We start from the raw sequence: 14,595 nt of genomic DNA on the forward strand, positions 1-14,595 counted from the left end.
TCATTTTGTATCTTTATTTGCTAAGGTCGAAAAGCAACTTCTTCGAATTCCTGTACGTGCAATGGTATCCAGTTTTAAAGACAGCTTTAACATGGTGGTTAACAGAGTGGTTAGCACTGCTGTCTCACAGCGCCAGAGACATGGGTTCAATTCCGGCCTCCGTCTGTGTGGAGTTTGCTCGTTCTCCCCGTGTCTGGGTGGGATTCCTCTGGTTTCCTCCCACAGTCCAAAGATGTGCGGGTTAGTTGGATTGGCCGTGCTAAGTTGCCCCTTAGTGTCAGGGGACTAGCAGGGTAAATACATGGGGTTACGGGCTGGGTGGGATTGTTGTTGGTGCAGACTTGATGGGCCAAATGGCTTCCTCCAACACGGTAAGGATTCCATGATATTTTCTACTAATAAACTCCAGCCTCCCATCCATTGACTCTGTCTACACTTCCCGCTGCCTCGGCAAAGCAGCCAGCATAATTAAGGACCCCACACACCCTGGACATTCTCTCTTCCACTCTCTCGCCACACTACCAGAAGGACGTGGAGGCTTTGGAGAGAGTACAGAGGAGGTTTACCAGGATGTTGCCTGGTATGGAGGGGCTTGGTTATGAGGAGAGATTGGGGAAACTGGGGTTGTTCTCCTTGGAAAGACAGAGGATGAGGGGAGACTTAATAGAGGTGTATAAAATTATGAAAGGCATAGATAGGGTGAACGGTGGGAAGCTTTTCCCCGGGTCGGTGGTGACGTTCACGAGGGGTCATAGGTTCAAGGTGAAGGGGGGGAGGTTTAACACAGATATCAGAAGGACATATTTCACACAGAGGGTCGTGGGGGCCTGGAATGTGTTGCCGGGCAAGGTGGTGGAGGCGGACACACTGGGAACGTTTAAGACTTATCTAGACAGCTATATGAACGGAGTGGGAATGGAGGGATACAAAAGAGTGGTCTAGTTTGGACCAGGGAGCGGCGCGGGCTAATTGTTCCTTGTTTCTCGTGGAAGTGGAAATGACTCGGGTTGGGAAGCATTTTCCGATCAGGGCCATTGTGATCTCCTGGACTCGTTTCGATCGCCTCAGGGGGTCGGAGAGGAATTTCCCAGATTTTTTTTTCCCCATATTGGCCCTGGGGTTTTTCACTCTGGGTTTTCGCCTCTCCCTGGAGATCACATGGTCTAAAAGGGGGGGGTGGGGGTGAGTTAATAGGTTGTAATGAACAAAGCATCGTAGCTGTGGGGGACAGCTCGGTGGATAGGATATTGGTATGTAGATAGGCTGGAAAATTGGGCGGGGATCCTGGATTCAGGATTCAATCCTGGACCGGGGAGCGGCGCGGGCTTGGAGGGCCGAAGGGCCTGTTCCTGTGCTGTATTGTTCTTTGTTCTTTGTTCCACCTTCTTCCATCGGGAAAAAGTTACAAGGGTCTGAGGTCATTTACCAATCTACTCAAGAACAGCTTCTTCCCTGCAGCCATTAGACTTTTGAATGGACCTACTTTGCATTAAGTTGATCTATCTCTACACCCTAGCCAAGACTGTAACACTACATTCTGCACTTTCTCATTTCCTTCTCTATGAATGGTATGCTTTGTCTGTATAGTGCGCAAGAAACAATACTTTTCACTGTATGCTAATACATGTGACAATAATAAATCAAATCAAATCAAATCAGGCTTAGTACATTCCTGTCTGTTTGCCATTCAGATAATGCCCGACAGTAAATATTTTGTTCTCCATTATACAACTGCATCTCAGCGGGGGTTACAAGTGGTTGAAGTGCAGTTATGAAGCAGAGCAGAGTGTCATGCCACCTGACTGCTTGGAAGGAACCATCGGAAGTTCAGGGGCACAGTACTTCAAATTCAGCTGCCAGGTTAAAAGTATCCACTGATTCAGCCTCCTGTTATCAGATCTCTTCCCAGTTCGAGCAAATAACCCCAATAAATAACTCTTTGCGTTCTCAACACCTTTATGCCCCATCAGCTCCACTATTAACACTTATAGATAGGCTAATATTTACGTCGTAAATGCTGTGTTCCCATCTGTTTTAGGTTTGGGTCAGGTTGCCAAGCGAATGTTCTCGAAAACCTCCCATGACCTGCCGACTGAAGGGACCCCAGCTGTAGTGAAATGTCAGGGAGTGACTGCTGCAGCTGACAGAAGTTTCTGAAAAGGGAGCTGCTCAGGAGGTTGTAGTGCACAGAAATACTTTGGCACAGGGCTGTGCTGAATATAGATCTCCGGCAGCTAGGGGCTGCTGCATTCCTGCTTCAGGCTGCACTGCGAACACTTTCTCCGGGAGGATCGAGGGACTTCACAAGACAGGGACAGAAAACTCCCAGCTGAAGCCCAAAGTTGCCCAGCGCTCTGTAGCTGCACTCCAGCAAGCACCATGTCAGACTGCAGCCTCCAGTCCGATGATACAGAACCCAACAGTGGGGACGAGGACGAAATCCTCGCCACCCTGTCTCCTGAAGAGTTAAAACAACTGCAAAATGAGATGGAAGATCTGGAGCCTGACCCGCTTGTGCCCTTAGGACAGAGGCAGAAAGATCACACAGACAGAGCGCCCACAGGCTCCTTCGATCACAGGTCCCTGATTGACTACTTGTACTGGGAGAAGGAATCCAGCCGCCTCTTGGAGGAAGAAAGGGTCCCGGCCACTCTGCTCGACAGTGAGGTGAGTTTTGTATGGGCTGGAGATCTGGCACATCCAGGGAAATGTAACCTATTCCCAGTCCTCCCTGGGGACAAGGTAGCAGAGAGTGAATCTGGCTCAGTGAAAGACATGGGGGAAATGGCAAGGCGTTAGAAGCAGGTCAATAAAGGTTTACTAGACTCATCCCAGGAATGGGCCAAGTTAGGTTTGTATCCACTAGAGTTCAGAAGAGTAATTGGCAACTTGATGGAAATCTTTAAAATCCTGAGGGGTGTTGACAGGGTGGATGTGGAGAGATTGTTTCCTCTTGTCGGAGAATTTAAAATTAGAGGTCGCTGTTTAAACATAAAAGTTCACTCGTTGAAGACATAGATGAGAAGAAATCGTTTCTCTCAGAGGGGGGTGAGTCTCTGTAACTCTCTTCCTCAAAAGGCAATGGAAGCAGAGTCTTCGAATATTTTTAAGGCAAAGCTAGATGTGATTCTTGATTAACAAGGAAAGATTATGGAGGAGCGGGGGTAAGCAGGAATGTGGGGTTGAGGTTACAAATAGATGAGCCATGATGGTATTGAACAGGGTCGAGAGGCCGAGTGACCTACTCCTGATCTGTATGTTCGTATGCTTGTATTATAATGATATTATTTCCATTACTCAATATTCACTCTGAGATATTATGACTCTGTCACATAAATGGATCATTTTCCTTTTATTTCTATTTGATGGAGTTTTAGAATGTGATCCATTCTATCGTCCTGTGGAATCTAACCCTGTGCCTGTGAGGTATACAGTTAGATATATAGTAGAAAATCAGCATGTTCATCCTAGTTGTGTGCGTTAGCTGGTTACACCGTGGTACATTATTAATTCATTGCCTCATTCAGCTCCCAAAGGAGTTTACATTGTGCCCTGTGACATGCAACAATGGAAATCTTAGTCAAGTGCTGAGAAAGATTTCTAAATGAACCAATTTGAATCTCTATGGGAGATTTGTCTTAAGTTGTTAGTGACTTTTATACATGAGTTTTATCAGAATTAAGAAACTCTACATTAATAAAAGCAAAAAGAACCCCACAAAACTGAAAATCTCTCTTCTCCACAGCAAACTTTGGCAAGAAAAACTGAAGAAGAAGCACAAGTTGAAAAGGAGTGCGAGAAAGAAAAGAGTAAAAGTGAAACAAGAAACAGAGAGAAGAAAGAAGAAGGAAGCGGCAAACACCTGAATGGAAACGGTCAAAGGACTCAAGAAGTGGAAGATGACAAACCAGAGAGCAAAGAGATCAAGTACAAATCAGAGAAAGAGAAAGAAACGATAGAGGTGATGAAGTCACAGCAAAACAAAGATGTGCCAGTTACTGAACCTGAACCAGAAGCTGAGGGCAGTAACCAGCCAGAGAGAACAGCAGAGAAGAGCCCAGATCAACACATCAAACAGTGGAAGATTGAAGACACCTTTCCCTTGTGCAACAAGAAAAAGCTGGATTCCTCTACTGAAGAGCAGTGTGAAGACAAGGAAAGCAAGAAAAGCAGCGAAGAAGAAATTTCTACACCTCCGAAAGAAAGCCAGGAAATTACAGAGATGAAAACAAGCAATGGAAAGGCAGGAAAGAAGCTAGAATTGGATAGCAGTTTCCTCAAACTGACTGCAAGACCTTCAGGAAACCCAACGCTTTTAGATGAGACGCTGGCGGATATTCGCAAAAACAAATCTGACCTTACAGAGGTCAACCTGAACAATGTAGAAAATATCCCTAAAGATATGCTGAAAAGCTTTGTGGAAGCTTTGAAGAAGAATAAGCACATCACTACATTCAGCATTACTAACACGGGCGCTGATGACGAAATTGCTTTTGCCATAGCCAACATGCTGAGAGAGAACAAGAAAATTGTAACTCTCAATATCGAGTCCAACTTCATCACAGGCAAGGGCATTGTGGCTATCATGAGGTGCTTGCAGTTCAATGAGATTCTCACTGAGTTGAGGTTTCACAACCAGAGGCATATGTTGGGTCACCATGCCGAGATGGAGATCGCCAGACTCCTCAAAGCCAACACTACCCTCCTGAAGTTGGGTTACCACTTCGAGCTGCCAGGCCCCAGGATGGTGGTCACTAACTTACTGACTCGCAATCTCGATCAGCAGAGGCAAAGGAGGCTGGAGCAGCAGAGAAACCAGTTTATGCAAGAACAAGAAATGATGGTGAATGCCTGCCAGAAAATCTCCCCTGACCAGCTGGAGATGTTGGGTGAATATGTGCCCAATCTCTCCACCTACCATGAAGACTCTCGTCTCCCACCAAACGCCTTTCACAATCGTCCAAAAAGCAACATTCAACGAATACAACTCAGAAAACCTCCCAAAAAACAGAGTAAAAATAAAGCTGGTCAAGACAGAACAGATGGGAATGACAAGCCAAACCTCAAGGCAATGATAAGGTCACTAAAGCCAGTTCCCAGGAATCGACAAGAACCTTTAGTTGAAGATACCCCTCGAGACCAGTTGTTAAATGATATTCGTCAGAGCAACGTGGCTTATTTAAAACCTGTGAGTAATATTTCCATAAGCTCCCAAGTGGTCTTTTATACGACCATAGGATCCCCACAGTGCAGGAGGCCATTTGATCCATTGAGTCTGCACCTACTCTGCAAAACAGCATCTTACCCAGGCCCACCCCCACCCCACCCTCCAGTTTCCAGAACCCCGCATGTTTACCATGCCTAATCCACCTAACCTACACATCTTTGGATCACCCTTCTTTCCGAGCAACACCATTCAGCTGCCATCAATCATAACTGGTGTCAATTTTCCTTGTGCATTCAAGATTTTTGGTTAATATCAAATTAATTTTCATAACTTTAAAAACGTCAAACATTCAACTTTAAACATTAAAGGGTGGCATGGTTGCACAATGGTTAGCACAGCTGCCTCACAGTGCCAGGAACCTGGATTAGATTCTGGCCTTGGGAGACTGTCTATGTGGAGTCTGCACATTCTCCCCATGTCTGCATGGGTTTCCTCTGGTGCTCCAGTTTCCTCCCACAGTCCAAAGATGTGCGGGTTAGGTAAATTAGCCATGGTAATTGCGCTGGGTTACAGGGGCAGGGCGGAAGGGTGGGCCTGGGTGGGTGTTCTTTCGGGGAGTCGGTGCAGACCCGATGGGCCAAATGGCCTCTTTCTGCACTGTAGGGATTCTATGGTTAACTTATTTCATTTAACAATCCTAGAAATTTTGAAACAAAATCCTACAGAAACTGGAAACAATCTGAAACAAAAACATCAATACTGGAAAAAATTCAGCAAATCAGACAGCTTTGTAAAGAAAGGAAAATATTAATGTTTTAGCACTGCTCTTTGTTAGAAGTGAAGGATATTGCAGATAATTACTGAGATATGCCTTTATATTTTAGGATTTGTTGAACATTCCTTTTTCCAATCCAACTCTTGTGCCATCCCTCACCTCTTCAAAAAATCTAATAATGTATTTATCTAGTTGGTGCATCATGCAAACTTCATTAGGGCACTGCCTTGCAGTCATTTCCATGTATCCATTATTCTCTACTTTAATTCATAATCGTACTCAGGTATTCATTATTTTGAATCTAAAAATGTAACTCAATATGTCCAATCCAATTTTCTCTGCTATTGGGAAAATTCTTCAAACATATTTCTAACTTCACTTCGGTTATGCTTTCTATTTCACTCATAGTGTAAGTACTGTGTTGCAACATATGTTGTTGAATGTCTTCAGATCTGCATAAATTTAAGATGCATAAATTAAAGTAAAGTAAAAGTTTATTTATTAATCACAAGTAAGGCTTACGTTAATACTGCAATGAAGTTACTGTGAAATTCCCCTAGTCGCCACATTCCGGCACCTGTTCGTGTCAATGCACCTAACCAGCACGTCTTCCAGACTGTGGGAGGAAACCATGATCAGCATTGCCTCACTCATCCCTGACTTGGTACAGATGTGAGAGAACAAAAAAGTATAAACTGCTGCTGAAGTAGACTTGTTCATGATTGCTGATGACCTTATCACAGTGTAAAAATATCACTGACACTAACGGAGGTAACTTGTACCCTTAAACTTGCATCACCAGCAAATTCAAATCAATTCTTGTCCCATGCTGTAATGTTTCATACATGTTAAAATGAACTCTCCCTTCAAAAATACACATTTTGACTCATCCAAAAAAAAAATACAAACCAGAATGAAGTTGATTTGAAAGCGGAATGTTATGAGTGAAAATTTTTCAGACTAGTTGCCATCTGTTCCCCTGGCACAGGCCCTTATTGTAAAGTCATTGTGCACAGTCTGCCATTGTCAGTCTTTTATTACAATAGCTGGAAAATCAAATGCATTGAGGCTGCAGTTTTTCAATTGTTGTGCGTGAGACCCTGTCAGCACCTTGAAAAATCAAATTAAATCTCAGAAAGCACTCCTAACACACTCTAAATCATTGTCCATATTTGAGCAATGAACTCACCAAAAGACAAACACATTGTGTATGGGGACTTAATTTATTGATTTTAATAAATGGTAATGAAGAGAGGTTAAACATAAAAGGTATTCTGCTTAATTATCACCTTATTCTAGATATAAAGGAGATCTCCATATACTTGTCAGAAACTCTTAGTTGCTCCATTAATTTATGCTTTTAAATTATTTGGCGGAGCTCGTATGGAAAGCTCATCCATGATCTCATGTAGCATTCTTTTAGCAATACCTTTTTAAAAGTTTAAGTTTATTTATTAATGTCACAAGTAGGCTTACATTAACACTGCAATGAAGTTACTGTGAAAATCCCCTAGTCACCATACTCTGATGCCTGTTCGGGGACAGTGAGGGAGAATTTAGCATGGCCAATGCTACAGCACGTCTTTTGGACTGTGGGAGGAAACTGGAGGAAACCCACGCAGACACAGGGAGAATGTTCAAACACCACACAGACAGTGACCCAAACCAGGAATCGAACCTGAACAGGGAGATTGGACATCTAGAATCATAGAATCCCTACAGTGTAGAAGGTGGCCATTTGGCCCTTTGAGCCTGCAGCAACAACAATCCCACCAGGCCCCAGGTGATCCCATGTATTTACCCTGCTAATCCACCTGACACTAAGGGGCAATTTAGCATGGCCAATGAACCTAACCTACATATCTTTGGATTGTGGGAGGAAATCAGAGCACCTGGAGAAAACCCACACAGACACGGGGAGAATGTGCAAACTCCACACAGACAGTGACTGAGGCCAGAATTGAACCCGGGTCCCTGGCGCTGTGAAGCAGCAAAGCTAACCACTGTGCCACAGTGCCACCTTCTATCTATTCCCATTCATGATGTTTCTGAAGTTATACCTCATAGGAAAGTTCCACAGAAAATATACATTCTAACCTAGTTGACAGTTTTAAATATGGTTAATTAAGAAAATGAAAAAAACAAAAAAGTTATTTTCCTTTACAACATTGAGGATGAGATGGGAATTCAACAGTATATAGTTCATCTCAATTTGAGAATTTTATCTTTTATTAGGCAACAAAAATTGGGTTATAAGTACCTGAAATTTAAAAAATCTTTCTGGTAGTTATTTTCCTTTCTTGAGGAGATTAATTAATGCTCAGGTAAGCATTGATGGACCGAATAGTTTATCAACCTTCTTTGCAAAAATTGAACTATGTTCTCACATATGCTTGCAAATCTACAATACCTAACTGGAGCGAGCTTTCTAATCTCTGGACAGTAAATGCCAGCATCTCAGCTCACTTCAAATTCTACACAATTTAATTTTCAGTGGGGAATACTGAATAGTGATTGGAGCAGATATCATAAACACAGGAAAGCTATGGTCAATTGTCATACCTGTACTCTTCTCCATGGTGAGATAAGCTAGCCAAACACAGACTGGAACTTTCACAGTCTGGAAGATCAATAGCACTGTAAACCAGGCAATTATGTAATAAGCTACTAGGAATGTAAATCCAAATCGCTAAATTATAAGACTGACTACATAGAATCATATAACAGTGCAGCACAGCAAGAGGCCATTTAGCATCAGCTTTCTCGAAGGGCAATCTAGTTAACCCAATTTCCTCATCCCTTTCCCCATATACCTACAATTTGTTTCCTTCAAGTATTTATCAAAATAGCTTTTGTAAGTCACTATTGAATCTGCTTCCAACACCCTATCAAGCAGTGTATTCTGAATCCTAACTAGTCATCGTATGAAAAGGTTTTCATCATGTTGCCTCTGGTTCTTTTTGTCAATCACCTTATCTCTGTTCCCTCTGATGGTTGGCCTTTCAACCATTGGAAGCAGTTCCTCTATCTAAACACTCCACTATTTTTAACAGCTCTAGTGACTCTCCACTTAGCCTTTCCTCGCTCTAAGAAAACCAATCCCAACATCTCCAGTCTATCTGAGTAACTGTAGTTCCTCATACTTGAAAGCATCTGAACAAATCTCTGCTGTACCCTCTTCACATCTTTCATAAAGTGTGGTGCCCAGAATTGGACACAATACTCCAGCTGGGACTGAACTAGTGTTTTACAAAGGTGCAGCATAACTTGTTAGCTTTTGCAAAAACTACCGTTATTTATAAAGTATTGATCCCGTATGCTTTATTAACTGATTTGTTAACCATTTTCAAAGATTTGTCCACAAGCATCCCCAAGCCTCTCACATCCTGCACCCCCTTTAAAATTGTACTATTTAGTATTGGCTCTCCTTATTCTTCCCAGCAAAATGTGACACATCACACTTTTCTGCATTGAATTTCAGCAGCTCATTCCACCAGCCTTCTTATAACGTATTACTATCATCCTTGCTGTTTACTGCACTTTCATCTGTTTTGTTTCATCTGCAAATTTCAAAATTAAGCCCTGTAGGGGACATGCTAACAGGGTACTTATCGAACATGGTTTTATGAAAGGGATGGCATTATGAAAGGGCCTCTTTCCCCCTAACTTCCCAGCATCGGATTTGGGGGGAGTACCCCAAAGATGCAATGGGGCATCCCTCTCAGAAGTTCCCAGGTAAGGCACTGGGTGGCAATTGTCCAGAAGCACTAATTTCCTCTGGACAATTACGATGTGCTGGTAACCATCCGACAAACCAGCGTTATGCTAATAGTTAAGTGAAAGAGTTAAGTATTAAGAGTCAGCGTAAGTATTTTGAACACCGAGACCGAGCCCTGCATTGGCCTCCCCCCACAATCCGGACCCCCCACTTATCAACCCCAGGGTATTCCCAACACCCCCTCCAAAACCCTTGATCAGACCCCACTCCCAACTCGCCGACCAAATAGGACCCAGACTTGGACAGCCTCCAGAGCAGACTCAGACACGTAATGCCCCCCCCCCCTCCCCCCACCGCTCTGGTCTTCGGGGACTCTTCACTGCAAATTCCAACAGCTCCAACCAGCGGAAGTTTGAAGAAAGTTTCTTAAAGCTGGCAAGTGCGCGTTAAACTTTTGTAATTCCAGCGGGCCATCACTTTACGCTGCTGGGTGGAAGTTATGGTCTTGCGTGCAGGAGATGCAACACCTACCCTTTCACCGCCTCTCTCTCCTCACTGTCCTTACACTTTTTCCAGGCTTAACAACAATACAGGTGCACTTCTTTCAACTTAATATAGCATATTGTTGCTCACAATGCAGTTGTGCTGTAGATTAGGGACATCAAATGCAGACTGGGTGACCACTTTGAGAAACAGCTCAGTTCAGCCACAAACATGACTCGGAACCTATCCTTGACCTCACACCGATCTCTCAATCCATGGCCACCTGCAATGTCTCAATGAACCTCAACATAAAACTCATTTTTTGGTCAGACATTTTACAGACTTCTGGACTTCACATTGAGATTAATATTTCAAACTGCAACCTCTGCCCCCATTTTGTTTCCTTTGTTTCTTGCAGATTTTGCCTTTTCTCTTGTTTTGGCACTTCAAACAATGTGCAAAAGTTCAAAAACTGCTTCTTTTCCCAAGTAGTGACCTGTGTGGAGATATGTTATTGGCACTAATGAACTGAATTAAATCCTGTTTTTTTTTGCAGTGTTAATGTAAGTCTTACTTGTGACTAATAAATAAACTTTTACTTTATTTTTTTTGCAGCCTGTCCTAATAGCCTTTGAACTGAATGACCAAAGGCTGTATTTTTGAAAATATATTCAGGAAAATTTACAACCCTGAAAGAACCTAATTCGGAATTTTAGCAAGTATGAATCCAGAGAATAGGATTTCACTATGCGATTGCAAAAAAAAGTGGTACTCACAATCTGCCTTTCATGATGATAGTTTAATGCTTCTTACATGTCTACAATAATATAAAATACCGTTGATGCCATAGATCGCATCAGTATGTGTGGAAAATGCTCCCTCTAGTGTTGCAGCATCAATAAATGATATCCAATTTCCTGTTTCTGATGCAAGGTCACCATTCTGAAATGTTAGCTGTTTCTCTCTCCACCGGCTCCTCCTGACCTGCTGCATTGCCATAATTTTGCATCTTTTATGAAAAGAAAATGTTTTACAGATCTATTGAAGTTTTTTGATAGCGTACCAATAGATGTAGCATACTTGAATTTTCTAAAGCCATTCAATAAGCCGCAACACCCGACATTGTTACAGAAGATTAGAGTTCATAGGATTGGGACGATTATATTAGCATGGGTCGGGGATTGGTTGATAGACTGAAGGGAAGAACAAATAGGTCATTTTTGGGTTGGTAGCTGTAACTAATGGAGTGCCACAAGGATCAGTTATTTACAATCTATATCAATTATTTAGATGAGGGCACCGAGTGTAATGTATCCAAGTTGGCTGAAAAAAAAAGTAAGGTGGATAGGTAAGCTGTAAGGAGGATGCAAAAAGGCCGAAAATGATTCGGCAAGAAGGTGGCGGATGGAATATACTGTGGGGAAATTTGAAATGACCCAATTCGAGAAAAAAAAATTTGAAAGAAATATGAGAGATCATAGATTAGAATCATACAGTGCAGAAGGAGGCCATTCGGCCCATCGAGTCTGCACCAACCACAATCCCACCCAGACCCTATCCCCACAACCCCATGCACTTACTCTAGCTAGTCCCCCTGACATTAAGGGGCAATTTAGCCCAGCCAATCCACCTAACTCGCATATCTTTGGACTGTGGGAGGAAACCGGAGCATCCAGAGGAAACCCACGCAGACATAGGGAGAACGTGCAAACTTCACACAGACAGCGACCCAAGCCGGGAATCGAACCCGGGTCCCTGGCACTATGAGACAGCAGTGCTAACCACTGTGCCACCATGCCACCCTATCCACCTTGATGAGTTGGTATTCTCAGGAACTTGGGTATTTATGTATACAGTCACAGAAAAGTAATATGCAGATACCGCACGTAATTAGCTAGGCAAATGTTTTGTTAACCTTTCTGATAAGGGGGCTAGACTATAAGAGCAAGGAAGTCGTGCTGTAATAATATGGGACTAACTCCACATCTTTAGTGCTGGTACAAATTTGGTCTCCTAACTGAAGGGAGGATATATAAAATTAATTCGCGGTTTGACTGAGGTAGTGTCAAGGTACTGTTTCTCCCTGACTGAAGAGTATAGTCTCAAGCCCAACATGCTCTCCCATTTAGGACTGAGATGATAAATGTCAGAAGGTTGTGAAGTTTAGGAATTCTATGCCAGAGGGCGGTGTATGCTCAGCTGTTGATTATTTTTGTTCTCAATGAATCTATGCTGGTTCTCCTTTATTCGACCATACTTGACTAAGTGACTGTTAATTTTATTCCAAATTGTTTGTAAAAGCTTTCCCACCACAACTGTAGTTGCCAGGTTTATTATTCTCGCCTTATTTTGACAAAGTGTATCACATTTTCCAACTCCAGTCCTCTGGTACTGCCCATATTTTAGGAAGATTGAATTGTAGCCAGCCAGCATTTTCATTATTTCGACCCTTACTGGCCTCAGGATGAATTATCAACTGTGCCCTTCCAACCTTTCTAGTTCCTCCTTACTTGCTTTTTGTTTTACCCAATTCAATCTTACCAGAGCTATTCAAAATTTTTACTGCAACAATGAAGGAGATGAATGCTGTTATTTTCTGCCACATTGTAAAACCTAGAATTTAATAGTTACTGGCAGTACAAAACACATTTTAGTAGCTGTTAATTCATTTAAATTCTCAAAAACAAAAATATTAAAATGCATTTAAAGTTTTCAATTAATATCACTAATAAGTTACTTAAGGAATAACCTAATGACGATGGTGTCTAATGAAAAGTTGCATTTGTTTCCTGTGTCAATTCAACTTCGAACACAGATGTAAGAAATGGATGACCAGACACATTCCACCTCCTGCCCCAACACATTACATTGGCAAATTTACTCAAATATCTGGACCCAAAGGTTTGGAGAACTGACACCAACATATCAAACCCCAACTAATGATATAATGTAACCCAAATCCTAATTATTAATAAATTTTTCAAGCTATGTTACTCAGTATTAGGAATTGTATCCCTCCACTTCAACTCTCTATTGCTAAGAAATATTTGAAAATGATCACTGTGCTATCCCTTGTCTTGCCATTTTTTTTCCTTCTTGCCCTCCTGAAGGTATTGACTCGTGGCTGGAATACTGAGCAGCCCCTAATCTCTCAGCCAAGCAGTCACTCACCACAAGCTACCTTAGATGATGCACAGCAGTAGATTGTTCAAACCAAGTTCAGGCACTAAGAAACCAGCAGGACATGCCTTTCTTTCCTTTTCATTCTTTTGACATTTTGAAGTGCAATAAATCTTAGTCAACATTCCTTCTGTGACCACCACCAGCCAAAACAGATTAACTGATCTTTCATCTAGATTGTTCTTTGTCGAATCAGTCTGTGCATGGATTGGCTGTTGTAGTTGCTTACAGAATACTGATTGCACTTCAACCATAATTCATTGGGTGATGTACACCATTCTGGGATGTCACAAGGTCATGATCAGACAATACACACATCTCAAGGGGATATATTGTCTTTGTGCAATTTGTAATTAATTCACCCAAATGCTGAAATTTACACTTTCTTTCTCGTCTTGTTCACAGGTTCCACTTCCAAAGCTGTTGGGTTAGTCTTGTAAAACGTGGAAAGCCAGTATGCCAGCTGTTTAGCAAAAAATTCAGAATTGTGCAACAATAGGGATGGAGTGTCACAGTAACACGTGGACTGTTCCCTACTGTTAGCATATCTGTGTGGGAACAATTACAGAAGTTAAGGTTCTTTGTTTGCATTAAACAAACTATGTGCATTAAAAGCCTATTGTCTTAGAAAGTTATTCACTTTGATTTGTATCTGGAATGTATTATAAAATAAAACGATTGAAACATTAGTTCCACCTTTATTTTCCATTTGGTTATGTTTTCCCCTCCACATTTTAACATTGCTGAACTCACTACAAATTAATGCCCAATTGACCAGCCACAATCCCCGTAAACATTATGAGTCTCTAACAGACCTATAGTTTAATGCCCTAGTCAAAGAAGCAGCTTTGCTTCCTTGGTCCATCAGTGAAAGACCACTTGGACAGTGAGCTCTATTCTAGGTATTTATTCAAATCTGACCTTTTCACCATTTCTATAAAATCATGTTTGAGATGTGCAAAAATCTCAAGTTTTTGCTATTCAGCTAAATTGGATGTCATGCAAATGACAAAAGCATTACAGAGTTTATTGGAGCAGGGAGTCAAGAAGATAAAGGGTACTGCTATACTACAGGTACCACAATCAGACCCAAGTTACAGTGCCTGTTGGTATCACATTTCACCCAGTGACACACTATGTCTGCTTATTAGCAGTTATGTTCATTAAAAAGGAGCACTTGCATTGACTGTCTGATCAAAAATAAAGTTCAAAAAATTCCATGGTTATCTGACTTTGTATGGACCCATGGTTAAACATGGCATAAGAGACTAC

At 42.0% G+C, this 14,595-nt stretch overlaps 1 protein-coding gene across 1 annotated transcript; it reads left to right on the top strand.

The window, feature by feature from the left end:
* The first annotated feature begins 1,786 nt into the window (after positions 1-1,786).
* Positions 1,787-14,012, top strand: lmod3 (leiomodin 3 (fetal)). The gene is made up of 3 exons (XM_078209473.1): positions 1,787-2,667; positions 3,746-5,188; positions 13,729-14,012. Exons 1-3 carry the CDS (start codon positions 2,380-2,382, stop codon positions 13,753-13,755), a joined length of 1,758 nt encoding a protein of 585 aa, XP_078065599.1. The 5' UTR covers positions 1,787-2,379; the 3' UTR covers positions 13,756-14,012.
* The last annotated feature ends 583 nt before the right edge of the window (positions 14,013-14,595 follow it).

This window comes from Mustelus asterias, chromosome 3, assembly GCF_964213995.1.
Source record: "Mustelus asterias chromosome 3, sMusAst1.hap1.1, whole genome shotgun sequence".
NCBI classification, from domain to species: domain Eukaryota; kingdom Metazoa; phylum Chordata; class Chondrichthyes; order Carcharhiniformes; family Triakidae; genus Mustelus; species Mustelus asterias.